Below are 26146 nucleotides of genomic sequence, written 5' to 3' on the forward strand. Positions count from 1 at the left end.
TCAGGTGTTGTCCCCATAAAATTACCACCACTAGGACACTGATGAACTGTTACCATAGACTGAAAGGACTAGATAGCTTTAGAATAGTTTCAGCTTTGGGAGAACTTCAAGCAGTTTGGAGTCACTCCTGGTTGTGGTGAGCTCTACAGGAGTGGGTATAATTACTTGCTGTGATCTGACCTGTGAGAGTGACTCATTCTAGGTGGGGGGCTCTCAGAGTACACTGCTTTTCTCTGACAAAGTCCAAGACCCCCCTGAGAGGGACTGGCCAAGGTGAGGGGCTATGTGTCCTGACTTCTCTGCCTGTAGCAGCTTCTGCAGGAGGTGACTGGTTGGTGGTGTGTTTTAGAAATGGCCTGACAAAACTTTGCATTCTGTCACATTTGTAAGGTTTTATCTTGATAAATAACTTTCCAGATTTGATTTTCTGGTTCATGGGCGGTCTTTTGGAAATAAGAGTCCTCATGTTATAGGGCAGGGAGAGGGGCAGCCCAAACCCCGCAAACCTGCCTATTCTAAGTGGGTTCTGCCATCCGCCGCATCAACACAAAACATAGGAGACTTTAATGGGAAGGAACTTTAATAAAACTAGGAAACAATACAGGTAAGGCAAAGAGTCTAGTTTCTAAATGAAGCACCCAAAGTTACCTGTCCCCTCGTGGGTAAAAGTCCATCCATATGGGATCGGCCCAGAGCAAGGCCCCAAAGCCTGCTACAAGTCTAAAGCATCTTCCAGTGGGGACCCACAGAAAAGGGTCACAAACAACCAGACAAGCCCGGAAGGGAAAGAGCAAAATCAACATCAAGATAAAAGCTGCCATTGTCACCTCCCCACAGGTCTCACCCACATCTGTGTCACCCAGTCCACGACCAAAAGACAAGCGCAGCTTCTTCACGTGTCTCTACGCTCCATGCGCCTCCTCCAGGTCTCCTGGCTCCATCCTGCTTCCTTCCTCAGTCTCTTCTTCAGCTTCTCCCCTTCCTGCTCAGCTCCACCCTCCCTTGGGTGGGGCAGGGAACCTCCCCCTTTCCTGGGGACCACCCTGTTGCACTCAGTCTCCCAGAGCCATAGGTTACTGCTTTCTTATTCCCCAGCGATTCTCAGACACAGGAGTGTCCAGCAGTTTGTTAAAGGGATGTGCAGGGCAACAGAGGTGCCTGCTTTGGCCACGGGCGGGCGGGAGTGGTTGGAGCAGTTCTTAGGCTCCAATGGCAAGTGAGTCAGTCTTTTCCCCTCCCCGAACAGGTTCGTGGGCTTTCCCCAGACTACTGATGGCCAAGAAGATCCCAGAAACACTTTACAAAGGACAAACTGAAGCCGGAGAGACTAAGGGGGCCATAACAGACAAGGCCCAGCCCCCATTCCTAGGTCCCCTCAGGGGCTGTTTGACATTATTCTTCTCTCTGGTGTAGTCTCTATGTCCGTCCCTCAATAGCGGTGTGACCCTGGGTGATCACAGTCTCTTTCACCCAAGTCTCTGCTGTCTGACGGGAGAATACTATAGGTAGAGAGATTTCTTCCGTGGTGATACGAGTAGCTGACTAAGTTATCACCAGGGTTCGCCCAGTCCAGAGGAAGAAACAACTGCAGGCAGAGGTGCCGGTGGAATCTTCCTGGATTTGTTGAGGGGCGGGGAAGCTAAGCAAGCTGGAGGCGGGGTTGCTGCAGCTGCCACTTGACCCTCCAGCTGGCCCAGGGGCAGGACTGACTGCGCGGATGCTAGGCTGTGACCCCTGGGTCGGGGCTCGGCACGCTGACTTTGATCCAAAATTCACCTGGCTTTCATTATCTCCCGGAACTGGCCGCGTGCGTAGCCTCCCGGGAGCGGCCTCTTCCTCTGCCCCAGCACTAACGCTCCGGCACCAGAGACGCTGCACAAGGATGGCGCAGCGCGGGTAGCGGGTCCCAGCACCAGTGAGTGGTCTGCAGTCGGAGTTCTGCTTCGGGAACCATTTCCCTGCCGGTAACAAGACCTTGGATAGGGCAGAGAAGATGGAAAGGATGTTGTGCGCAGCCAGACGCATAGAGGGAGCGCGGGCGGGGTGCATGCGGAGGATGTACTAGGAAGAGGGTGCGCCGAGTCGGTGCTCAGGAGAGTGAATTCTCCGAGAGTGCTCGGGGATCCGGGCCAGGAGGGTGCTGGAGGAGCAGGGCTCGAGCGCGCAGGGGGAGCTGAGTAGTTGGGAGATGTGGGCGGAGAGGAGGGTTCGCTGGGAGCCCCGCGGGAAGGACGCGCGGGGAAGGCTGCGGGGGGCTGCGCTTCCCCGGGTCTGCCGGTGCAGCCCCTTCCTCGTCCCGGGCCTGTCTTAGGTCCCTGATCCTCTCCCGCGTCCTCGGTCACTGGCGGTACACTGCCCAGTGTGCAGGGCTCCGGATCCACTCGGTGGAGGCGACCGAAGGCGGATTTGGAGTCCGGCAGGTCTAGCTCCTGCTGAGCGCTGGCGCGCCCTTCCGCGCGCCGCCCTGGCGGGAAGGTGGTGGGAACTGGGTCCAGTGCCCCTTGTAATGGGAGGAGGAAATAAAGTTACGTTTTGGATGTAACTGTTACTCAGACTGTTGGGGGGAAAGGATGTCCTAAGCTAAAACGGGGTTGCCCTGTAACAAGGCCTCCACAGGTCAAATGGAGTCAAGCGCACATTGAACAAATGTTGAACAAAATGCTACATCGTAACATAATGGCATCGGGTTACTGACATCCTCAAAAGAGGAGCTTTACGGTTGTAAATTATATGACACTGATATGATTTACGCGGGGCGTGGTGCCTTTTACAATTCTGGCTTAAGGTAAGCTTTTTTTTTTTTTTTTTTTTTTTTTTTTTTTTTTTTTTTTTTAACCTGGAAAGCCGCAGAGGGAACCTCGTTCAGCTCCACCTACCTTCTCGGGTTGCCTCTCTCAGGTCAGGGCTGGGCCAGGTGACTCAAGATAACCAGGGTGTGTGGGGGGGGGTGTCTCAGTTTATTGTGCCGGACTTCCTGCCTCGCCTGGCTCATTTCTGGCTCTTCCCTGTGACATGAAGTTACTGGAAAACACTCTGAAATCTGAGACTGTCTTCAGGGGTCCCATGATCTTCCCGTCTGCACTCCGCTCTTGTCCCCTTTTCTCTTCCTCTTTCCTCTACCTTGCAGCTTAAATGTGGTGACTGGCTCACTCTCCACCCTCCCCGCCTCCTCCCACCCTATTCTGTCCCCTTCTGGGCTAAAAAAAGACCTAAAAAAAAAAAAAAAAAAACCTGCTGTGACCTTGGTTTTCCCTGAATAGAAAGAATGTCTTAATCCCGGTTTTCCTGTCCAGCTGAGATCTCCCATTGTCTGCCCCTTGTCACTGGGTGGGGGAGCCTTCAGTATTAAATCCCTACCCCCACTTTCAATTCAGCCAACTTTACATTATCTCCCCACACCCCCTTAGAGATCAAATTGACCTTCTAGTTTTCTCTGTGCAAGCCTCATCATTGCAGACTTGCTGAACTCAGCACGGGTTCATTGAGTACAAATTAAATTCTTCTAGGGCTTTAAGTACTGATGGGAAGTGAAATGGCTTTTGGTTAATTAGCTGTTCTTATTTTGACTTTTGTCCAAGTGGAATTTTTGTTATCTTTACTGATCATAAAATCAATAAAAGCTCATTGTGAAAAAAAACTAACAAAATGTGTAACAAAAAGTGAAACTTTCATTTTTCCCTATGCCCTAACTATATAAAGGAAGGCAAAACTTTCAGGTTTTTCTCCTCCTTCTGTTATGCCCAAGATCAGCAGACTCGGTGAGCATAGACTCCAAGAATCCAAAGATAGCTGATGCAAACACAAAAGTGAGTTTATTACAGACTTGAGTCCAGGCTCACGGCACCTACCAATGCAGTGGCAGATATCAAGAGTCCCGAACAGAGGAAGCAGGGGTCTTAAATGGGGTCACAAGCAGGCACGAATTTTGAAACAAGATGGTAATTACTCATTGGCTACTACAAAGGCATTTTGGAGCACATGGTTACAGTTTCAAACTGATTGGACGTTTAGAGATGCTGTCCCATTTATGGATAGGACTGCCCTCGGTGGCGGCTGGGGTGGTCTGCTTTTTCGTCACCAAGTGGAGTGAGGGTTGTGACTGTTGAAACTATCTCCGGAATGCGGCTGTACAAGGACTAACATATCAAGGTGGAGGATATACAAAATGGCGAAACCTCAGCTAAGCTTGGTTCCACACTTCTTTCTCTGGGTAGACAATGACAAGTGAACTGAATTTGTGGCTAAGTCTGACAAGTTCTCTTTTCTCAGCCATATGAGAAACAGAAGATGGAAGCTGCACTGGACACTGGGTTTCCAGCTGTGCCCATGTTTGCAGAGGCTGGAAGTCCATTTTACAGCATCAAGCATGTATCCTCAGGGAATCTACTATACATCTTATATGTTGGAGGAAATATGTCCAGAATATACACTAGCTTCAATTCAGTAAAACAATTTTAATGCAGTTGTCAAAAATATTCCCCAATTCTACAAATGCCCTTCTATGAATGAATTCTAATTAAACTGCGCAAGAGCAGTGCTTGAAAGTCCCCATGGCCATGTCCTCAGTGTACAGAAGCCAGACCCTTTTTTGCAGCCAGGCTCTAAGTCTAGACAGGGGGGCTTTTGTGTGGGTCTTACATTGTGGCTTGGACTAGGCAGTAGAAACCTGGGTTCTGGAATTCCTCCTCTCCCTTTCCACACTAAACCTTAGTTGCCAAACTTTGGCTTCTGTATTGAAGGGACTGCAACACACTTACTAAACACATTTCCTGATTCTTCTAAAGGTTGGAAAAATCCAGCATAATCCTGTTCCTGAATTATTCATTCTGATTCATCAGCTCAGTCTCCTTTCACAGAGTGAATACGTGCTTCCCACCACTGCCAGCTTGGTTTGGTCTCTGGAAGTGGGCCAGGTCTAAGTGAGTAACTGTCCTGCTCACAAGGGTGTATTGGATATTGGTTCCCATCTCTGTTTAAGCTGGTTTAAGGGGAAATGCATTGAGAGTTAAGAGACTTTCTTTACTCTTTAAACTTTCACTGGGTGGGAGGAGTGACCATATAATTTATCTTCCACTCCAGATTCTTTTGAAAGTGAAATGAGAATCTGATAATTATGCAAAGAATCCAGGCAAACCTGCATTCATGGTCACCCCATTTAAAAGCACCCTAGGTTATTTAGCTGATAGCTTTCCAAAAGTCTACCTGTTATTCTGCATGAAGTTTGTTATAGAAAGCCTTACTGAGTGCAGGGCGGGGGTGTGCAGAAGGGTCAGTCTTGGGTAGATTCACAGCCTGGAGGGCAAGCATATAGGCCCTGGGAGTGTGTAGCTAAGCAGGGAGGATTCAGGAAGGAGCCTGATGTCTAGCGAAGCTGGGGGGGAGGGAGGAAGCAAGGACTGGACAGGGCAATGGTGTTTTGGGCTCAGAAGCAAGAAAAGCACCAGACCTATAGAGAAATGCCGTTCCTGCAATGTCATACAAGTTGATTATCTGTTGCTTGGTATCCTTTTCTGGAAAATAGGGTTTGGAGTCTTTCAGGGGAATCTTTCAGGGAGTATTCTGGTTCAACTGCTGCCCTAGAGGAAGGTGTCTCAAAGTCTTCCTCTTTTGAGCTCCTGTCCACCAGCTCCCCAGCCCCAAAGGAGAAAAAAAAGTAGCCTAGAGGGTTCAGATACTTGGGCAAGGTTGCCGTGAGCATGTACTCCTCTCACAGGGGACGTGGCCTGCCTGACAGAAACTGCTGGACCTTAGGCCTCACCTCTGTATGACCCCAACACCCTACTTCCCTCACAGGAGAAATGGAAGCCCAAGAAGGAGGATGTGAATTGGCTGCACACAGAATGAATGTACCACCCACTTCCCATGACTAGCAAGACTAGGAGAGATGGAAACCCAGAGGGAGAGCTGACAGCTGGAAGCCAGACTTCTCAGACTCTGTACTCTCTGTCTAATGGATGCTGGAAAGGCCTAGAATAATGACCTGATATTCTGATCCCCAGTTACAGTTCTGATATGTGTGTGGATTTTTCTATTTCCTGTTCTCTAATACCAGCTGAATGTCATTTAGTTCAGCTCAATTCACATACAACCTAGAGATAGAGTCAAATCTCACAGGGTAAGGGTTCAGTCCCTTATCCCATACATCCCTCCAATACCAAGTAGAAGTCCAGGATGTCACCTGTACTTCTGACCAGCAGGCTGTAGGTCAGAGATTTCAATGATCCTCTCCTTGAATTTTATTAATTTGCTAGAGCTGCTCATAGAACACAGAAGAACAGTTTCCTCACTAGATTACTGGTTTATTAGAAAAGGACATAATTCAGCAAGAGCCAGATGGAAGAGATGCACAGGGCAGAGTGTGGGGAAAGGCCATGCTGGTTCCTAGAATGCCATTCTTCCCTGAATCTCAGTGTGTTCAGCAGCCCAAAAGCTCCCAGAAATCTGTCCTTTTGTGTTTTGTGGAGACTTCATTTCACAGGCTTGGTTGATTAAATCATTGAACATTGGTTGCCATTGATTCAACCTTGTCTCTTTCTCTGAGGTTGGACTGTAAAGTTCCAACCCTCTAAACAGAGCTGGGTCTCCTGGTGTCATAGTCATTTGTCTCTAACACAACAAAAGACAACTTTGTTGCTATCATCAGTGAGGAAATTCCAAGAATTTTCAGAGCTCTGCCAGAAACCTGGAAAGAGAGCAAACATATATTTAATCACAGTAGTACAGACTTAAGGGAACAGCTGACCTTCCTGCCCACTACCTCTTTTCTGCTTCCCTCTTGCCTATGCTTGACCTGTGTCCCTTGATGTTTCAGCATAAAGGGTGGTACTTAAAATTTACTCTTTTCTTAACTCCTTTGCTGAACTGAGTGGTTGTCATTCTATAAACGGGAAGGGGCAAAGCCAGAGGAGGGACAAAGGCAGCCACTGCAGGACAGTTTTGTTCTAGATCCAACTATAATAATTTTCTCTGGTTTTCAGGATTTACAAAGAATAGTCAATGTAGTAACTTTGCTAACAACAGTTATAGATCCCTCTCTCCAAAAGGGACCTTTGGAGTTTTAATTTGGTGAACTCTAGTTTTCTGATAAATGGCTGGGGAGATACAAAGCTGAGAACACAGCCTGGTTCCACATTATGGATTCCACTTATCCTCACCACTTTTGAGTTAACCTGGCTTCCCTCCCCTGTCTCCAAAGTGGGGCAGTGCTGTTTCCTAAAGGCTAGTGGGGGAGCTAGGAGGCTGTGGGGGCCATGTGCATGGGGACCATTGCTTTGTGAATGGAGTCTTCCCTGAATGTGCTGGGGCTGAGCACTGCCTGTCACATGAGACAAGGCCTTGTCAGTTTTCTAATTACTGAGCCCTGGTATCATGACCGCAGTCTGAGGAGGTGACTTCCCCACCCTGATTTTGAAGTGATATCAGGGCACATCCCTGAGAGATGGGTGCCTTTGCCCTGATCCCTTCCTTATCCATGAGTTGTTTGAGACCTGAGAGGTAGTTCAGATTCTAGAAGGGCGAGGCAGCAGGGTGTTGTTTTGCGGTGGTGTCAAGGCCATTTTCAGTGGGAAACTGGTGAGGACCGATTTCGAGCAAATACCAGTGTACTTTGTCTTTTGGCACATATTTGCTTCCTGTCCTGAAATTGGCCACCCTTAAATCATAAATACACATGTGTGATATCAATACGCCACTTGATTGTGCTGCCTTTCGCAGGTTGGTGTGAGTGGCTCTGCTGATTGTTTGAGTGATCTTGTTTCCTTCTGGAGGGATTCACATTTTTGCATTGGTCTCTCCCAGGATCCTGCCTCCATCGACAGAATGGTGTCCACAGGGCCAGAAACGAAGAATCTTGAAAATCATCTCAAGTAAGGCTCCCCCAAATGCATATCCAGTTGGATTGACTTGAGTTTATTGTGCTCACTTTGTGCTACATAGTTTTCTAAGGGCTAAAGCCTTTGATTCTTGGGACAGAGGTTATTGTCTGGAGGCACAAGCTCTGTAGGCTCATAGTGTAGATGGCTGGAGGCCTCCTTGGCTTGTGCCTAGTGCCTCTTAGCTGTGGGGATGTGTTGTCTCAGAAGACCTCTGTGTCCACTGAGGTTCAGCTTATACATGATGACTCTTCTGAAACATATTCCCCTAGCTTTTTTTGGTTCTGTGTCTTAAATGCTTTTTTCTTTGTAGTTTTTCAAATTTCATTTTGTGCTTCATAAGAACCATTTTTATGTTTACTTTGGAATTTCTGAAGAAACAAGAATTTATTTTAATCCCAATTCCTACATGAGCTTTAAATTCACAATTTTTCTAATTTCCTTGCCATCTACTTGTCTAGAGCCTCTGCTGGCATTACCTGGAGACCCTGTCCTACTTCAGTGGACTCCCTTCGTCCCAGTGACCTCTGAGCTTGATAACAACTGGGTTGTATAGCTTTGGGCACTCACACACGGGCTTCTTCCTCAGTCCATTCCTAGGAGGTTTCTCAGGGATTCTTCTGACCTCCTGGGCCCTCTGGAGTATCATGTGGTGGTTATAAGTCCAGGTCATAATTCTACGTGAATACCTGTCCTAGCTCCTTAATTCTTGTAGGTTTTGAGGTCTGTTTTCACATTTTAGGTGCCCTAGTTTTAGGCGCCCTGGTTATTACCTGCAGAGATAACCTTTATTGAAGTAATAGTGTCCCTGGCACTTTCCGTCATTGACAAAAATGACCAATCCATAATTTCTGAGGATCTTCCCAGTAGACTGAGGCCCTTGGGGTACTGGTGGAGGTTTGTGGTTGGAGTGAATGTTGGGGAAGGGTGGGCTGACCTTCAAGTGCCATGTATATGACTTAACTGGAGAGTGGCCCCTTCCCTTCACTTAGGAATTTCTTTCCCTTCCCTTGGTAGATTTTTTTTAAGATTTATTTATGTATACAAGAACTGGGATGCAGGCCAGGGGGGTGAGAGGATTCACCAGAGACAGAGTGGGGAACAGAGCAGACGGTTTGACTGAAATACAGTGCTGAGGGGAGCAGCAGGAGAGACAGGAGAGGTCTGCTGCGCCATGTGGGTCAGCTCCCCAGCAGGGGATCAAACTCCAGCTGCAGTGGCTGTCCATAGATAGCTTCATAGTGCTGAGACTTAACCCCTTGCACCATCAGGGAAGCCCCCTCCCTCAGTAGTTTTATTGTCAACTACTGACTTGTCACAATCCCCCAATGGTGTTAAGAGTCTGAAGTCTGGCTCATGAGTGCAGCTTGTTAACAAAGCTGTGTCTGTGAAATTTACAAATGGGCATTCAGAAGGAACCTATTTTCTACAGTGTTTGTGAGTTTTAAATGAATTACTACATCTTAGCTGTTAACAATATCATTTCTACTACAAAGCCCAATGCCTTTCATCTTACTAATCTGTATGTTGCTTATGGTTTGTGCAGAGAATGATGTGGGGCTGGTATTAGATCTGGTTGACATTCCTTGAGCTCTCCCTTCCTTATTCTCTTCTTGTTCCCTTGAGTGCCTGGCCCAGGCATTGGGACCAGTATGTGGAATGGTGGGTAGTGAATGGTGGATAGTGTTTCTCTCCATGCTGAGAAACTCCTGGAATGTGAAGCTAGTTTTTAGTTATCATCTAATACATTCCTTTTACATAGTAGATTTTCAACAAATATTTGTTAAATGAAGAAAGTAGCAGAAGAAAACAAGAGAAAGTCACTTGGAATTGAATGTGGACTAGGGAAATAATTTTCCATGTAATATGTCTTTGAATTATTATTTTAAGATCCTCTAAAAAAACAGTTTGAGTATGTTCTGGTCACTTTGTTGCAGGTCCAATTTACTTATTTTAATGTCATTGCCAGTCTTCATGGTTACACCCTATTTATTTCTCCACTTCCTCCTGGAATCAAAAAGAAAAGAAAGGTTTTCTATTTTGAAATATGTGACTAAGTTTTCTTAATCATTTCCTGTTTTGTCATTTCCAAAGCATGGCCATCACCGCTTCTATTGGGTACTTTCTGTTTTCATAACATCCTGAAGGAAAATAGGATACAGAATTACATTAACAATAATTGTCGGGCCTCCCCGGTGGCGCAGCGGTTGAGCGCTGGGTTGTGAAGCTGCCCGCGGCCTCTGTGGCGCCGGTTCGATCCCCGGCTGCTCCCTCGCCACCGGAGGAGGGTCCCGCATGGCACGCAGACCTCTCCTGCCGCCCGCTGCTCCCCTCACAGTGTACTTCGGTCCTTCTGCCTGCTCTGCTCCCTGTTCTGGCTCTGGTGAATTCTCTCACCCTCCCGCGCTTCTGACTGTACCCAGTGCTTGTATAAACAAACAAACAAACAAACAAATAAATAAATAAAACATGCCTCTATAAAAAAAAAAAAACAACAAAAAAAAAAAACAAAAAACCCCCCCAAAAAACAATAATTGTCATTGAAGGATCTTAAAATGCTTAAACTGTTATGTTGGCAGAATTTCAAAAACACTGTTCTTGGCAACATTTAGGGATTATCCTAACTACTCATATGTCTGCATTGGGATCCATGGAATGTGGTCTCTGAACTAAGTGGTGGAATGAAACTGCCTAAATCTGGAGCGCAACCTGACCTAGTCAGGGATGGTCAGAGTCTTAGGGGCAAATAAGGATTCTGCCTGGGGCACAATTTTCAGCATCTTTGTCCCAGGTGTGGTAATAAGAGTGAGCAGTTGGCAAGTACCATGAATGATGAATTGCAGTCTATCAATCCAGAGATGTCTGAAACCTAGAATGTGTTTCAGTGTAAGTTAAGTTGTGTTCTACTCTAGGGAAGTATGATGGGAAATGTGGGAAGGGTGAAAGGAGGAAACAATTGACAGAGAAGAGTAAGCAGCAGGAAGAGTCAGGGTCTGAGCCTGGTGTCTGTTATTGATGCCACACTAGATAGAACAGGAGATAGAGAATGTGATAGATGTAGCAGATAAAGCAGGCAAGGGTTTTTCACCCTTGTTTTGCTGCTCTGTGGGAATTCAGAAACAAAGAAGGTATGGCCATGGCCTGTAAGAGTTTTTCGTCATTGGAGATAAAGTTAATATATTAGTGGATTATAAGAAGAGTGATAAAGTATTATAAACTTCTCCTGGAGAATGAGTGAGTCTGGAATGGAGAGTCTTGCTGTGCCTGGAAAGCAGAGCAGATGGCCAGGGTGGGAATTGGGATGTCTAGTTAGGAGCAGGGGACCAATGAGGGCCAGCTTGAGGCAGGGTCACAATGAGAACATGCCAAGGGAAAGGCAGGGCTACAAAAAAGTGAGAATTGGTTAGGAGTCCTGAGTCTTAGAGTAGGTGGAAATGAGTCAAGGAACATCAACATGAAGGCAGGGACATTCAAAACCTTTGCTGAGTTTTCAAGCAATCCATAGGGTGCATTCTTAGGAATTTAAAAGCCAGCAGAAAGGATGGCTAGAAGTTTTGTGGGTGTTAAGTCAATTTTTATATAGGCTAAAATGTTCGTGTGCTGTGACACAAAGCTTATCACATGCAAACTCTCTGAGACCACTGGGTGCTCTTTCACAGGGTCCTTTAATCCATATTTGCTCTTGACCACCTTTACATTCTAAGCCCCTTGCACCATTTCCCTCAATTTTAATGGAGAAAGGAGGGCTGGCCCTCAAGTGCCACATATATGACTTAACTGGGGCATAGCCCTTTTCCATGGCTGAAGACCACCCAGCTGGTGCCTCTTAGGTGTCATTGCAATGACACCAACGTCCATCTATACAACTTCCTTTTAGATACTGCCACACCTCAATATGTTCAAAGGTGAATCCCATGTTTATCTCTGAACTTAAACTTCTACCACTTGGATTCTCTCACTTAGTTGGTGACCCTGACAATTAGAAGGTTAGAAATCTTGGACTCATTTTACTTTCTCTTTATCTTACAGATAGATTCAATTAGAACTGTATGTTTGGTTGATTTTTAGCTTCTGCAGGGTTTTCAGCTCCCTGTGCTTGGTTCAAGGCTCAGATGTCTGCCCTGAGACCACTGGGTACTCTTTTATGGGGTTAACCTAACCCCAGGTGGGCTTTCCCCTCCTTAAGCTGATTTACTGCTGCTGGAGTGAGAGTTCTAGGTGATATCTTTTACTAATTCCTATCCTGTCTGGACTTGGCATCCAATCTCCCCCAGATCAGGAGGAGTCAATCTTGTACCTACATTCCCAGTACTTGTACCCTCTTGAGCCCTGCTGAGGGTACAAGAACATAGCAAGCACCATGCTGTCAAATGCCCCAGCTTTGGCTCAGTCTGCTTCCTTTCCTGGGAGTTACCTCCTTATTTTAAATCCCTCATGAAGAATTTTGCACATTCCTCTAAACCTGTAATGAGATCTTTTTTTCTGTCAAGTGTCAGAGAGTAAATATCTTCAGTTTTGGGGATGTAAGTCTGTCATAACTACTCAACTCTGCCTTTGTAGATTAACACAAAAGCAAGTGTGGATAAAAGCTAATGGGATGAGTGTGGGGTGTGCAGCAAACTCCAGTAGACGGTGTTCAGCTGGGGTTGTCCTGTGGGCTGCAGATACCGACTCTGCTCTGAACTTTTTTAGAAGCTGTCCTTCCCTGGATTCTGCCCCCTTTCTCCATCTTAGAGAAGTTAACACTGTCTTGTCAATTGATTTTGCTTCCATTAGCTTTTTTCAAGAGATGTGAGCCCCTTGGAGGCAGGAGCCATCTTGAAGTGATCATTGAGGTCTGACAGTGACTGATGTAGGCTAGGTATTCAGTGCAGTTTTTTAACTCATAATTTTGTTACTAATAGTTCACAGATAACTTGTTTTCCCAGGAAATAATCTGTTATCATACGGAAAGCATAAATAAATGTAAATAGAAGTTGACATTAGAGCTATCCAGTACATATATTTGGTAGGGAAATGTGTATTTTCAGTTAGATTTTGAAGTATTGTCTGACAAACTTCCCAAACACTCATCTCCCCTGGGAAGAGGCCCCTGGGAAAAGGTCCCCTGAGTCACAATAAAGTATCTTTTTACATATAAAACTGTGAGTTTGGCAATGGATTGACTTGATGGGCTTGGTTTAAATAGGTGTGTGGATGTACAAGTCCACCTGTGTACATCACTGTTAAATCAATTGACAAGGTGCTGGGACCCTACTCTCTTCTTGTTCCCCTTATGCACAGAGTTAGACTGAGGTGGAATGTGATTAGTGCATTGTGTCACATTCAGAAGGAAGAAGCAGAAGGTCCTGGTTTTTCTGAGTTGGAATCTATGTCTGATTCCCTCTGCATCCCTGACACGTGGCAGGCTGGGTCACTGCTGAGCAGAAACCTGTCTTGTGGGGCTCTTGTTGAGAGAGCTCTTATCTCTCTCTTGTTGAGAGAGATATCTGTGGACAGGGCAGACTGTAGACCTGGAGCACCTATTTTTGTAAATGAAGTTTTGGGACACAACCAACTCCTTACATGTTGTCTGAAGTTTCTTTCATGGAACAACAGCAGAGTTGAGAAGTCTAGACCCAGCAGTGTGCTGTCCAATGGAAATGTAATGTGAACTGCATAAACTCTCTGGTAGCCATATTGAGAAAAGGCTGCCTTATCTTGTCTCTCTTGTTGGACATGGGGCATCATGCTGCTTAGTGAAACAAGGCAAGAAAAAGAAAAAAGGAGCACAAATTGGGTGATAGAATCAAAGGCATTTTTTCCTCCTCTTTCCACCCATATTTCCTATGGTGAGTGTATTATTTTTAAAATAAATCTATGTTGGATGAACTTGAGTTGGAAAGCAATTGATTCTACTCTTATGTGGGGTAATTTGGCATTTTGATCTTTATGCTTTTGTATGATGGCCTTTCTCTCTTTTTTTTTTTTTTAAGAAGGGTCTATTCCTTTTTTTTTTTTTTTTTGTGAGATTTATTTATTTCTTTATACAAGCACTGGGTTACAGTCAGAAGTGCGGGAGGGTGAGAGAATTCACCAGAGCCAGAGCGGGGAACAGAACAGGCAGACTGATGACATACACTGCTGAGGGGAGCAGCGGGCGGCAGGAGAGGTCTGCTCGCCATGTGGGACCCTTGCCCGGTGGCTGGGCATCGAACCGGCGCTGCAGAGGCTGCGGGCAGCTTCGCAACCCAGCGCTCAACTGCTGTGCCACTAGGAGGCCCAGCCTTTCTCTTTTTTTAATGGCTCTCCAAATGGATCAGCAGGAAGGAGAAGGGGCAGGCTCTGCTGGGGAAGTAGGATCCCCTGTGCTGCTGGGGTGTCTCATCCCAGCGTGTTAGGATATGGGGTACTTCCATGATCTTGGAACCTGCTGGATCCTGGGGTTCTATAAATCTTATACCTTCCTGTTTTGTGACAGCAACTGCTTTGTACGACCTTGCAACCCACATATAGCAACAATGAAAGAAGATGTTCTCTACCATTTCAACCTCAGCACTAGCACTCACAATTTCCCAGAGATGTTTGGGGATGTGAAGGTAAAAGTGGGGCATTTAATTCTGGGGGTTTGTCTTAAGATCTGCCTCCTCCTAGGTGACATGGACACACTTCCTCACAGAGGGTTGAAATAACAGAGGTAATGAAGTTACATGCTTAACAGATTTTTGTGAGTTGTTACTTTTCATGGATATGAACTAGTAAATGAAAGAAAACGATCTTAATTGCTGCCATTTTGTCCCTAATTACTCTTACAAATTAGTATAAAATAGAAACACTATAAAATAAATTTTTCTTCATTGAGAGACTAGAAAACAAAGGAGCACAAAACATTTTTCAGGGGAACAGGAGAGAATAAGTGGCGCATACAGCATCTGCTTGACATTTAAAACACATGTTGATATTCTTTTTTTTTTAAAAGATTTATTTATTCATGCGTATAAGAACTGGGATATGAGCCAGATGCACAGGAGGGTGAGAGGATTCACCAGAGACAGAGAGGGGAACAGAACAGGCAGACTGACTGACGAAATACACTGCTGAGGGGAGCAGCGGGCAAGACAGGAGAGGTGTGTGGTGCCATGTGGGCATCTCACTGGCCGTCCAGGAATCGAACCCATACTGCAGAGGCTGTGAACAGCTTCACAGCGCTGTGCTCAACCGCCTGCACCACCAGGGGAGGCCCACATGCTGATATTCTTAATTGTCTTTTAGTAGTTTATTTTGCTGAATATAGCTTCGAGTCTGTTTTTCCTACAATGTCTAAGTTCCTCATTGCTGATGTTTCCTAATACAGACGTATTGAAATGTCTAATCCCTGTGGGTAAGGGTGTTTGGAATTAGAAGTTGAAAAGAACCAGGCTGCTACCTGGAGTCAGCTCTGGGCTCTTCACGGGGTTCATTTTAGGTTCTGGGACAACGTCCCAACTGTTCTTAATGTATTGATATTCTTTTTTTTAAAATTTTATGTATTTTTTACACCATTTTTCATTTTTTTACAGTGTATGCATTTTCATCTTGACAACACTAATGATAAAGGACTGATCACAAAAATCTACAAAGAGCTGATGAGACTCAACAAAAACAAATAACACAGTCAAAAAAATGGGCAGAAGATGCGCCTTCCCCGGTGGCGCAGCGATTGAGCTCTGGGTTGTGAGGCCACCCGCAGCCTCTGCAGCTACGGTTTGATCCCTGGCGGCCGGGGGAGGGTCCCAAATGACATGCAGACCTCTCCTGCCACCCACTGCTCCCCTCAGCTGTGTACTTTGTCAGTCTGCCTGTTCTGTTACCCGCTCTGGCTATGGTGAATTCTCTCACCCTCCCATGCTTCTGACTGTACCCAGTGCTTGCATAAATCAATCAATCTTTAAAAAAAAAAGCTAACTTACTTATTAAAAAAATGGGCAGAAGAGCTAAAAAGGAACTTCTCCAAAGAGGAAATGCAAATGGCCAACGGGCATATAAAAAAATGTTCTGCATCACTTGCAATCAGGGAAATGCAAATCAAAACTACCATGAGATACCATCTTACACCAGTGAGAATGGCACATATTAAAAAAACTAGCAACAACAAATGTTGGCGAGGATGTGGAGAAAAAGGAACTCTCCTGCACTGCTGGTGGGAGTGCAAACTGGTCCCACCGATTGATATTCTTTCAAGGTTTTTTTTTTATGACTATGGAAATTTCCTTTTTCATGTTTCGGGACTAATAATTCTTTCATTATCAAACTCTTTAAAACTAGCCTATTTGATTTTTGTGTGTAATACAATGAATAGTAAGTTTTTTTTATAAGGCCCCTTTTTTTTCTTTCTTGAGAGATGTCTACTCTTGATAATGACCACCTCTTGAGACTACCCCCCTTTCTAGCCCCTGTCTCTTTGCATGTATTGGTCACTTTGCCCTAGACAGCCCAGCAAGTTAGAGTTAAAATTCCATGTTACAGATGGACTGTGGGGCCCTGGTCATACAGTGAGGACTTTGGACCAGATTATTCTAACCTCAGGTCCCCTTTTATATACTGAACTGCTGTCCCCGAGTAAGAAAGAGATCAGGCAGTCGTGGAACCTGGGATTGCTGTCCCAGAGAGAGCAAGGGACTAATTTTCCTGTGCTTTATAGTGCTGATTGCTTAGTACTGCTGGAACCTCCTGCATGAGGGGTGTTCCATGACCCAGTGATTCTTTTTTTTTTTTATGATTTATTTATTTATTTATACAAGCACTGGGTACAGTCAAAAGTGCGGAAGGGTGAGAGAATTCACCAGAGACAGAGCGGGGAGCAGAACAGGCAGACAGGCAGACAGACGAAATACACTGCTGAGGGGAGCAGAGGGAGCAGCAGGAGAGGTCTGTGCGCCATGTGGGACCCTCGCCGGCGGCCGGGAATTGAACCGGTGCTGCAGAGACTGCGGGCAGCTTCGCAGCCCAGTGCTCAACCGCTGTGCCACAAGGGGAGGCCCGACCCAGTGATTCTTAAATGTATGTGTGTCAGAGTCACCATGATGGCTCACTAACATACCATTACTGGACCCTCAGAAATAGAAGGTCCCACTTGGGGCCAGGGAACCTGCATTTCTAGCAAGTTCTAGGTGGTGCTGAAGTTGCTGTTTGGGCCCTACTTTGAGGATCCTTTTACATATTGTGCTGTGCCTGCACTGATGGGGGCTCTGTTCTCTGTTCATAGTTTGTGTGTGTTGGAGGAACCCCTTCCCGAATGCAAACCTTCATCAGAAACCTGGCCCCTGACCTGGGCCTTAGCATCCCCGGTGCAGATTATCCCAACATCTGTGAGGGGACTGACCGCTATGCCATGTTTAAAGCCGGGCCGGTGCTGTCAATCAGTGTGAGTAACTGCCCCGTGTGGTGGGCTCTGTCCTCGGTACTGCAGACTCCTGCGACGCTCCACACATGCAGACCTCTGTTGCTTCAACACGATCTTACTCTATCAGACTAGGAACAAAGTGAGTCCCAAATCTGGCTATTGAGATAGGCGGGTCCCAAGGCCCAGCCCCTCCTGGCTCGGTGTCCAGGAGAGACCACTACACAGTGCGAACATAAATCCAGCTTTACTCGGCTGTGTGCATGTGGGATAGATCTCAGGTTAGAGACACAAAAGGAGGGTGAATTAGTACTGTGACAAAAGCATGACCAGCCCCCAAGCCTCCAGTCCCTTCCCCACCTCACAATGATTTCCTTTATATACATTTTGATCTATAATGAGAGTGAACACATAAATTTCCGGTATTTCCCAAAGGAGTCTGCATTATTTAGTTTGGTTCTCTTTGTAGGCATGAGTTCTGGGATGAGTTCTGCTATTTCTCTGGGATGTCCAGCAACAGCATCCATCATCCAGAGTACACCGTGAGCCAAGATAGTATTTAGCTCCAGAAATTCACAGATGCACTTCCCATGTAGACTCTGGCAAAAACACTCTCAAAGGAGTACCTCTGTCTTAGCAGCTGCACAGAATCTGCGAGGGTTGTTGGGGGGTTGTTGTGGAAGATCTGACTCTGGAAGGCTCTGAGACACTGCTGGGGGCACTGACACAGACAGAACTAAGGAGGTGCTGGTGGATTTCTTGGTGTGGCTGAAGCAGAGGGAAGTGAAAAGAGAGAAACTCCAATAGACTTACATGGGTGGGGTGTTTGTGCAGGGTCTCCAGAGCAAGAGGGCTGTTTGGTACCCGGTGATAGCAGGCTGTTGCTCCTCTATAGAGCTGCTTCCCATTCTTCAGTGGCTATCTATTTCCTGGGGTGTGGGGATCAGATAGAATTTTCTACAATGCTTATGCAGTAATTACCATGAGAAAAAAATTTGATGCAGCAAATTATACACATTTTGACACGTCCCAAAGCGTTAAGTTTTAAAATTTGTATTTTGAGGTTCACCTTCTGTTATTACCAGTTTGAAATGCACTACAGACATCACAAAGGCACCCTAGAGCTTAACTTGGGCATTTCTTCCTGCTTCCAGCACGGGATGGGCATTCCTTCCATCGCTATTATGCTACACGAGCTCATCAAGCTGCTGTACCATGCCAGGTGCTCTGGCGTCACCATCATCCGCATCGGCACCTCCGGTGGGATAGGTATGGGTCAGCATGGAGTGGATGGGGACCTGCAGCCCCCCTGAGGTGGGCCAGTGTAGGGTAGACTGGGATACCGTGAGCTTCTACTGTGCTTTCTACTTTGCAAAGAAAGTTCATTATCAGGACGTGGGAAGCTTGTTTTGTTATTTGTTTATTCTGCCCATTTTCCTAATCCACACCTGAGAAAGGCACCAGGTCAAGCCTCTGCAGAAAATCATCCTTTTAGGGTCATACCCTTTGTGCCTTCTTGTTTGTTCGAATCTCTCCTTTTGTTCTTTCTAATTTCTTTCTCCTTTCCTTTGCTGACTCCCAATCCTTTTCCTGTAAGGATTTGAAGCACCTTATCAGAAAACTTCCTGGAAAATCAGAGAGGTAGGAGAGAAATGAAATACAAAATTAAGATAAGTGTCCTCAAGTTGCCTCAACATGTTTGTTCCATTTAAATCACAGAGATAGCAAAGAAAGAAAAAGATGCAATAAGAAAGAAAAATTCTGAAGGTGTGTTGAATTTTAAGTCACAGTTCATTAGTGAGATTTTGCTTCACATTAGCTATTTTCTCATCTGGGGTCCCAAGTGTGCTAAGAACTAGTTCCAGTGATTCTGGATCTCCAGCTCCTACCAAGGAGCTGCCTGAATGAGTCTGGTGTTGCCTGATTGTCACTGGCTGGGCCTGTGCCCATTTGTCTCTGACTTCCTGGATTTATAGCAATTCTAGAACTTAGGTTTTCTGACCATGAGAGAATTTTGTGAACCCTAAATCTTCTGGCACATTATCTCATTTTTTTTTTTCCTTCTCTAAAGAGACAGACTGGTTTGTAAAATCTGTGCTTCCAGGATTAAATATTTAAAGAAGTTGTTCCCGGGGAAACAGCATTACCATGAGCTTCTTGGTCCTGCAGATTTCATCTTTGATGACATCAGCAGCAAGATGCCCACAGCTGTGCCAGGGTCTGCCAGGAACACCTGCAGTCATTCTCGAGTTCTTACTTTGGAGGGCATTTTAAAATCAATAATCAGAATCCTTCTGGCGAGAGTAGTGTAGACTTCGAGTTTCCAGGCAGAAGAGCTCCAGAGAGAAACAGTAACAGTGAGATGGCAGCACCCCCACAAGTCCCCAAATAACACAAAGCATACTCAGGGTGGCTATGGAGTTTTTGATTGACATGAGAACAAAAGAACCCCCCAAACAGTCACCAGATTCTCCTGGGAAAGAGAATTTGGTTTGTCCTGGTTTTTCCATAAAAGCATTAAATGTGGGGGCTCTAGCATAGACCTCTTGATTTGTTCTCATTTTTTAATATTTAGGAAAACTAGTTTCATATTAAAATAACCTGAAAGGTTCATGGTCAAATTTCATGCACCATTTTTAAAAGACCCCAAAATAAGCAGTGTCCTGATGAACATGACAACACAGCAGCCGATATGGGGAGGGGTTTACTGATCCTGATTTGAGGATGAACCTGAGAACTGAGGCACCTTGGCTATTCTGGGCCCCTGATTCCATGACAGGTGCTAGCCAGAGTTTTCTTCAGGTTAAAACTCAATGGAGGAGAAAAGCTTAGAGGCGAATCTAAATTGATCAGAACATGGGTCAGAGTGGTGAGGCAAAGTCCAGATGAACATAACACAGAGCAGACAGCTAGATCTAAGCAATTTGTCCTGGTTTTTCCTCAAAAACAGTAAATGTGGGGGCTCTAGGACAGACCTCTTGATTTCACTCTCATTTTTTAATGTTTAGGAAAATGAGTTTCACATTAAAATAACCAGAATTTTTCATGGTCAAATCCCATGCACCATTTTTAAAGGACCCTAAAATAAGCAGTGTCCTAATGAACATGACAACACCCCAGGAAAATTTGCCCAGCAAATGTATAAGCCAGAACATAATGGTGCATCTATACCACACTGGATGGAGTTGCATGTGGGCACTTGAAGTTTATTGCCTAATTTTTGCATTTACTTGAGATCCTAAGCAATAAAAATGTATGAAATAAGGACTGATTAAACACATGGTAACCATCACAAGTGCCAGAAAATAAAAACTAACAATGTCTGGAAAGCACATTTATACCAGGAGGGGAAGGCTCTTGGCAATTTCTTCTTCTTTTATACTTTTCCCCTCCGTATTATCTACAATGGTTATACATTAATATTACCTTTATCACCAGAAAAAAAAAATGATGCAGCAAGTAGATCTTTTCCTATTTCTTTTTGTAACTTATTAGATGCTTTAGTTTGTGGGTGCAGAGAGGGATCACTTTCCCTTCTGCTGTGCCCTCCCTGTCTACCCCATGTGGCTGACACTCCTTCTCCTCCAGGGCTGGAGCCTGGCTCTGTGGTCATCACCCAGCAGGCAGTAGATGCCTGCTTCAAGCCTGAGTTTGAGCTGGTGGTCCTGGGGAAGCCAGTGGTTCGGAGCACAGACTTGGATGAGCAGCTCGTGAGGGAGCTGGCGCAGTGCTCTGCGGACCTGAGCCAGTTCCCCACTGTTGTGGGCAACACCATGTGTACCCTGGACTTCTATGAAGGTAAGAGGGCAGGTCTCACTTGCCGGCTCAGGCTGGTCTCCTACATGAGGGTCTCCATAATGGCCCAGGTCCCTGTCTCATCAATGTTTTCTTGGCTGTTGTCACTCTCTGTGAGTGGGCAGTCCGGGCTCAGAGCACCTGGGGGGCTTCCTCCTGGGGAACCGTGGCCTGGGCGTGTAGTAAGAGCTTCACATCTGTTCATGGCCAGCTCACCCATGTCTCCATGTGTTTTCAGGGCAAGGCCGTTTGGATGGTGCTCTCTGCTCCTACACAGAAAAGGACAAGCAGGAGTATCTGCAGGCAGCCTACATGGCCGGCATCCGGAACATTGAGATGGAGTCCTTGGTCTTTGCAGCCATGTGCAGAGCGTGTGGTCTCCGAGGTGGGCTGGCACTTGGTTACTCAGCTCTCTTCTCACTCTTCCCAGCCTGTTGACAGCCTTGGTTCTCCTCTTCAGCAACTCTTCCCAGGGAACGTGCCACCAGCATCTGCCTCCTGCCCACCCACCCCCAAAGTGTGTTTTTGACCTACTGACATGGCACACCCTGTGCCCAGATGTCCTTTGATGGCCCTGTGGTCAGATGCAAGAATAGCTTGCCTCTGAGCTAGGGGAGAAAGAGGTTGGAAAGGCCCACCTCCACTTGGATCAGGTTTTGCAGCCAACCCAACAATATTGTACCTGACTTTCAGTGTTCTTTGACTTCTGAATTGGGGTTAATCCACCCAGGATTGTCGCTCTTCACAGTCCAACACTGCCTTCCAGAATTCCTACTTCCCTGGCACTGTGCTGTTAAAGGCAGTACAGGGTCTCCCACTCAGGTCCTAGGATTTGCTGGGGAATTTCTTTTGGAAGCAAAAGGCAGTGGAGAATAAGGAGAGAATAAAGGGTAGCACAAGGAGGGAGGAGCCTTCTAGACCTTTCTTTTCTCTCCATCGCCCAACACACAGCGGGTGGTCTCACCAGCCCCTCCCTTGACTGTCTCTGAGCTCATGGAGACATCTGACACTCTCACGTGGTCTTTGTTCTTTGCAGCGGCTGTGGTGTGTGTCACGCTTCTGGACCGCTTGAAAGGGGATCAGATCAGCAGCCCTCACGAGGTCCTGGATGAGTACCAGCAGCGGCCTCAGCAGCTGGTGGGCCACTTCATCAAGAAGTGCCTTAGTAGCTCTTCCTCTTCCTCCTCTGCAGGATGTCTCTGATTTATAATTGTCTGTTTTTGCTTTGTGGTGTGAGGGAGAGGGATCAGAGGGCAGGAGGAAGGAGCACAGGGGACTGTGGTGATGGTGCATGGGTGCCTTGGGGAAAGAAATTCTATGGGGATTACATCTGAGGCGGAGGGAAGCAAATATTGTTTAAAAATGAACAATGATGTAAAAAAAAAAAAGTGCCTTGGTGTGATCTGAAGTCCCTGTACCTCCCGGATCAGTGGTCCTGATCGTTTGCAAATAAAATCATTGTCAACCCCCCTTTTGTATGACTCAGAACACATTATATAAGTATTTAGGGAATTGAGGTAAATTTCAGGGGCAAAGAACCCTGCATTAACTACCCAAATTTCTATTTGTTGGGTTTCATTGGAGTGTTTTAGCCTGATTTAGGTTTTCTTTCAGAAAAAAGAATATTTGAAATATTTCTAGGGGAAATTTCAAACTTTCAAATTTCAGTAGGTTTAGATTTTACACTGTTAAGCAAGAAATCTAATTAGAGTGTCATAAAACTTATATCCTGATGCATTTTAAAAATTCTGTATATTACTTATAACGAGTGCTGAAAACCAAAGATGCCGGGACCAGGTGTTTGAGAATAAATGCACACAGGGACATATACTGTTTACAAGTTACTTTCAGCCACATTTCTGTAGTTATCTACGTCAGCCTAGTCACACTGTGAGAATGCCAGCTCCATTCTCCTGGTGGGTCTGGGTACCTGTGCTGGGGAATGGTTCACGTACATTCAGACAGGTTGTCTAATGTCTGCCCATGGCAGGGTTGCCACAGGCCCACTCTGGCCCTTGCTCTGACCATTCATCCCGTCCAGTCTCCCTGGTCCTTAAGTTTCCTCTGGGGTCTCTCAGTGAGCTGCCCTGTCTGGGAGTATCTCTGTCAGTGAGTCTGACAGTAGCTACTTCTGGGTTACCCTCATAGCCCCCCTGACACTGCCAGTCCTTTCATCTTCCCAATCCAGGTCAGTTCTGATATATTTCCTGGTCACCCCAGTTGACTTCTCAACCTTTTTTTTTTTTTTTTGCCAATTTCTTGTATTCATTCTGTTTTAAATACTCTTAAGTGGGTGTATGTCCTGATATGCACTGAGAGTGCTCAGCTTTGTGACAGCTATGTGACTTTGACGGATGCAGGCAAGCATGTCAGGACAGTGGTGTGTGGGTGTGACTTGCTATACTTCTAAAGGCCCCTTCCCTGAGATTCTCCCCAAATTGAGGGTCACTAACCTGGTCATTCAGTAGGAACCTGGGTAGCTATCCCGGTGCCAAGAATAGGAGGCCCTGCTCCCCAACACCCCCAGCCCCTGCCCCGCCCAAGTACTAGGCACTGCAGTCTGGGCAGCTCACTTGTGGAGAATGAAGCACCTGCAGCTTCTCCTCAGCCATCCTGATTGGTTATTTGATGCAACATAAATTTGAGGCTTTCCAGCCAGGAGGGTGACAAACTAGATACTTTGGGGAGGCTGGCTGGTTCTGGAATGTGCATGTCCACTGGGACCACCACTAAACCCAGCATGAGCTGCAGGATCTGGGCTTTGTCAGCAGGCTACTGTCACGGGTCTCCCATCTTCCTTCACATTCTTGAGTGTCGGGGGCATTAGTTGGGTGTACTTGGTCCCTCTGGGTGACTGTTCAGACAGACTTTGCTCACACCCACAAAAGGCTATCTCTCTGGCTCACTGTGCTGGCCTGGCCAGGTCTGCATGTGGCCTTTGCAGGCTGTGTGTCCAGGCTGAGAGCTGGCATGCCACAGAGAATGCATGCTTGGCTGAGGATGCAGCTGGGGCTGACCCCTCAGCACACACAGGGACTCGAGGGTAGTCCTTGTTGGGCTCCACCCACAAAAGTGTGGCTAGATGCAGTCCTCTGCCAACTCCTGAGAAGACATCTTTGGTGAAGCAGAGAGAACACTGAAATGTTAGCAGCATTTAAGCTGTTTCTAGCAAAAGAAGGGATTGTTCCCCAGTGGGTTCTATCTCTGGGGCTCCTGAAAGTCTCTTCTGTTGGCAAGCTGTCTTCTCTATCCCACCCACTGCTTGGAGAGACTTTCTAGAAGTGGTGCAGTGATTACCCACTTCTGGGGCTAGGAGGAAGATACAACTCTTATTTAAATTTCTCTCAAGGCCTCCCCGGTGGCATAGTGGGTTGAGTGCAGCGCGGTGAAGCTGTCCGCAGCCTCTGCAGCATGGGTTCGATTCCCAGCCAGGGAAATACCCATATGGTGCGTCAGACCTCTCCTGCTTCTCCTGCTGCTCCCCTCAGCAGTGTTTTCATTCCATCTGCCTGTTGTTCCCTACTCTGTCTTGAATTCTCTCACCCTCCTGCACCTCTGGCCTGTACCCCAGTTCTTGTATAAATAAAAATATATCTTTAAAAAAAAATTTCTCTTAGATGCCAAGGCCACACTAAGGCAGCCCACACAGACTTTTGCTGCCTTATGCTGGCTGCTATAGGGAAGGCATGTCACTTCTCCTTGGTTCCCCTCATCTGTTAGCACCTCCCCCAACAGCAAGAGGGTTTGTGAAGTCTTAAAAAAAAAAAAGAAGAAGAAAAAAGAAAAAAGAAAAGAGGGTTTGTGAAGTTACTGTGCCTGATGCACAGGAAATGCCCCTTGCACTCTCATTCTGATGAGGAAAAATCCCATGACTCTACTTCCACAATGACAGCTAAATTGTAGATTTAGTTTCCTTTCTGAAATGTCTTCAGGGGTGACATTGCAAGCATCTTCACCTGGCTTGTTCAAGAAGCCTCCAAAGACCTGGTCCCCTCCCTCACTCTACCTGAGTGGAGACAGACAGTCGTGCTCAGATGACATAGTACAGTGAAAACAAATACAGCACTGCCTCACTCATCAGTGTAGAAAGAACTACAGACATACAGACATAATGAATTTATTGCTTTTTTATTTTATTAAGATTTATTTTTATTTATTTATACAAGCACTGGGTACAGTCAGAAGTGCGGGAGGGTGAGAGAATTCACCAGAGCCAGAGCGGGGAGCAGAGCAGGCAGAAGGACCGAAGTACACTGCTGAGGGGAGCAGCAGGCGGCAGGAGAGGTCTGCGCGCCACGTGGGACCCTCCTGCGGTGGCTGTGGAGCAGCCAGGGATCGAACCAGCGCTGCAGAGGCTGCGGGCAGCTTCGCAACCCAGCGCTCAACTGCTGCGCCACCGGGGAGGCCCTTATTGCTTTTTTTAAATGAAAAAAGCAATTTGTAGGATAACATATACATCATGATTCCATTTATTTAAAAGTTCAAAAGCAGGCAAAAACAAACACTTGTTTAATAATAAATATATTGTGTAGTAAGACTGAGAGAAACTACCACACCAGGGATTGAGAAACCCCAAATTCAGGGCACTGGTTCCCTCAGGGAGTGAGGGGCAGAGGCATTAGGGAGGAACACATGGGCTCCCCTAGAGGAACTTTCTATTTTCTTTTCTTTTTTTTTTTTTTAAAGATTTATTTTTATTTATACAAGAGCCGGGGTATAGGCCAGAGGTGCGGGAGGGTGAGAGGATTCACCAGAGACAGAGCGAGTAACAGAACAGGCAGACTGATGAAATACACTGCTGAAGGGAGCAGTGGACGAGACAGGAGAGGTCTGCTTGCCATGTGGGTTGCTCCGAGGCCAGTGGGGATTGAACTGGAACTGCAGAGGCTGCAGACAGCTTCACAGAGCTGTGCTCAACCACCTGTGCCACCAGGGAGGCCTAGAACTTTCTATTTTCTGATATAGACTTCGGGCATTTGATTTTATTGCCTTTTCACTTCACTCTGTTAATTGTTTCATTGAGGTGAATTGTTTTACTGCATTGTATGTGATTTAGTGGTTTAAGCTCACACCCTCAGGTGCATGTTATTCCACATCCCCCACCAGGCCTGGAAGTTCTCCA

General features: G+C 46.2%; 1 protein-coding gene across 6 annotated transcripts; it reads left to right on the forward strand.

The window, feature by feature from the left end:
- Nucleotides 1-1877: 1877 nt before the first annotated feature.
- Nucleotides 1878-22568, forward strand: UPP1 (uridine phosphorylase 1). 6 transcript variants are annotated; one of them, XM_054695768.1, is made up of 8 exons: nucleotides 1878-1915; nucleotides 7798-7865; nucleotides 14332-14449; nucleotides 17095-17253; nucleotides 18384-18498; nucleotides 20818-21027; nucleotides 21263-21409; nucleotides 22061-22568. In XM_054695768.1, exons 2-8 carry the CDS (start codon nucleotides 7819-7821, stop codon nucleotides 22225-22227), a joined length of 963 nt encoding a protein of 320 aa, XP_054551743.1. In that variant the 5' UTR covers nucleotides 1878-1915; nucleotides 7798-7818; the 3' UTR covers nucleotides 22228-22568. The 6 variants fall into 6 exon arrangements, with proteins under 6 accessions (XP_054551743.1, XP_054551738.1, XP_054551745.1 ...); XM_054695763.1 differs by lacking the exon at nucleotides 1878-1915 and adding an exon at nucleotides 1932-1964; XM_054695770.1 differs by lacking the exon at nucleotides 1878-1915 and adding an exon at nucleotides 2889-2898.
- The last annotated feature ends 3578 nt before the right edge of the window (nucleotides 22569-26146 follow it).

This window comes from Talpa occidentalis, unplaced genomic scaffold (assembly GCF_014898055.3).
Source record: "Talpa occidentalis isolate TD23 unplaced genomic scaffold, MPIMG_talOcc4v2.1 talOcc4.10, whole genome shotgun sequence".
Taxonomy (NCBI): Eukaryota; Metazoa; Chordata; class Mammalia; order Eulipotyphla; family Talpidae; genus Talpa; species Talpa occidentalis.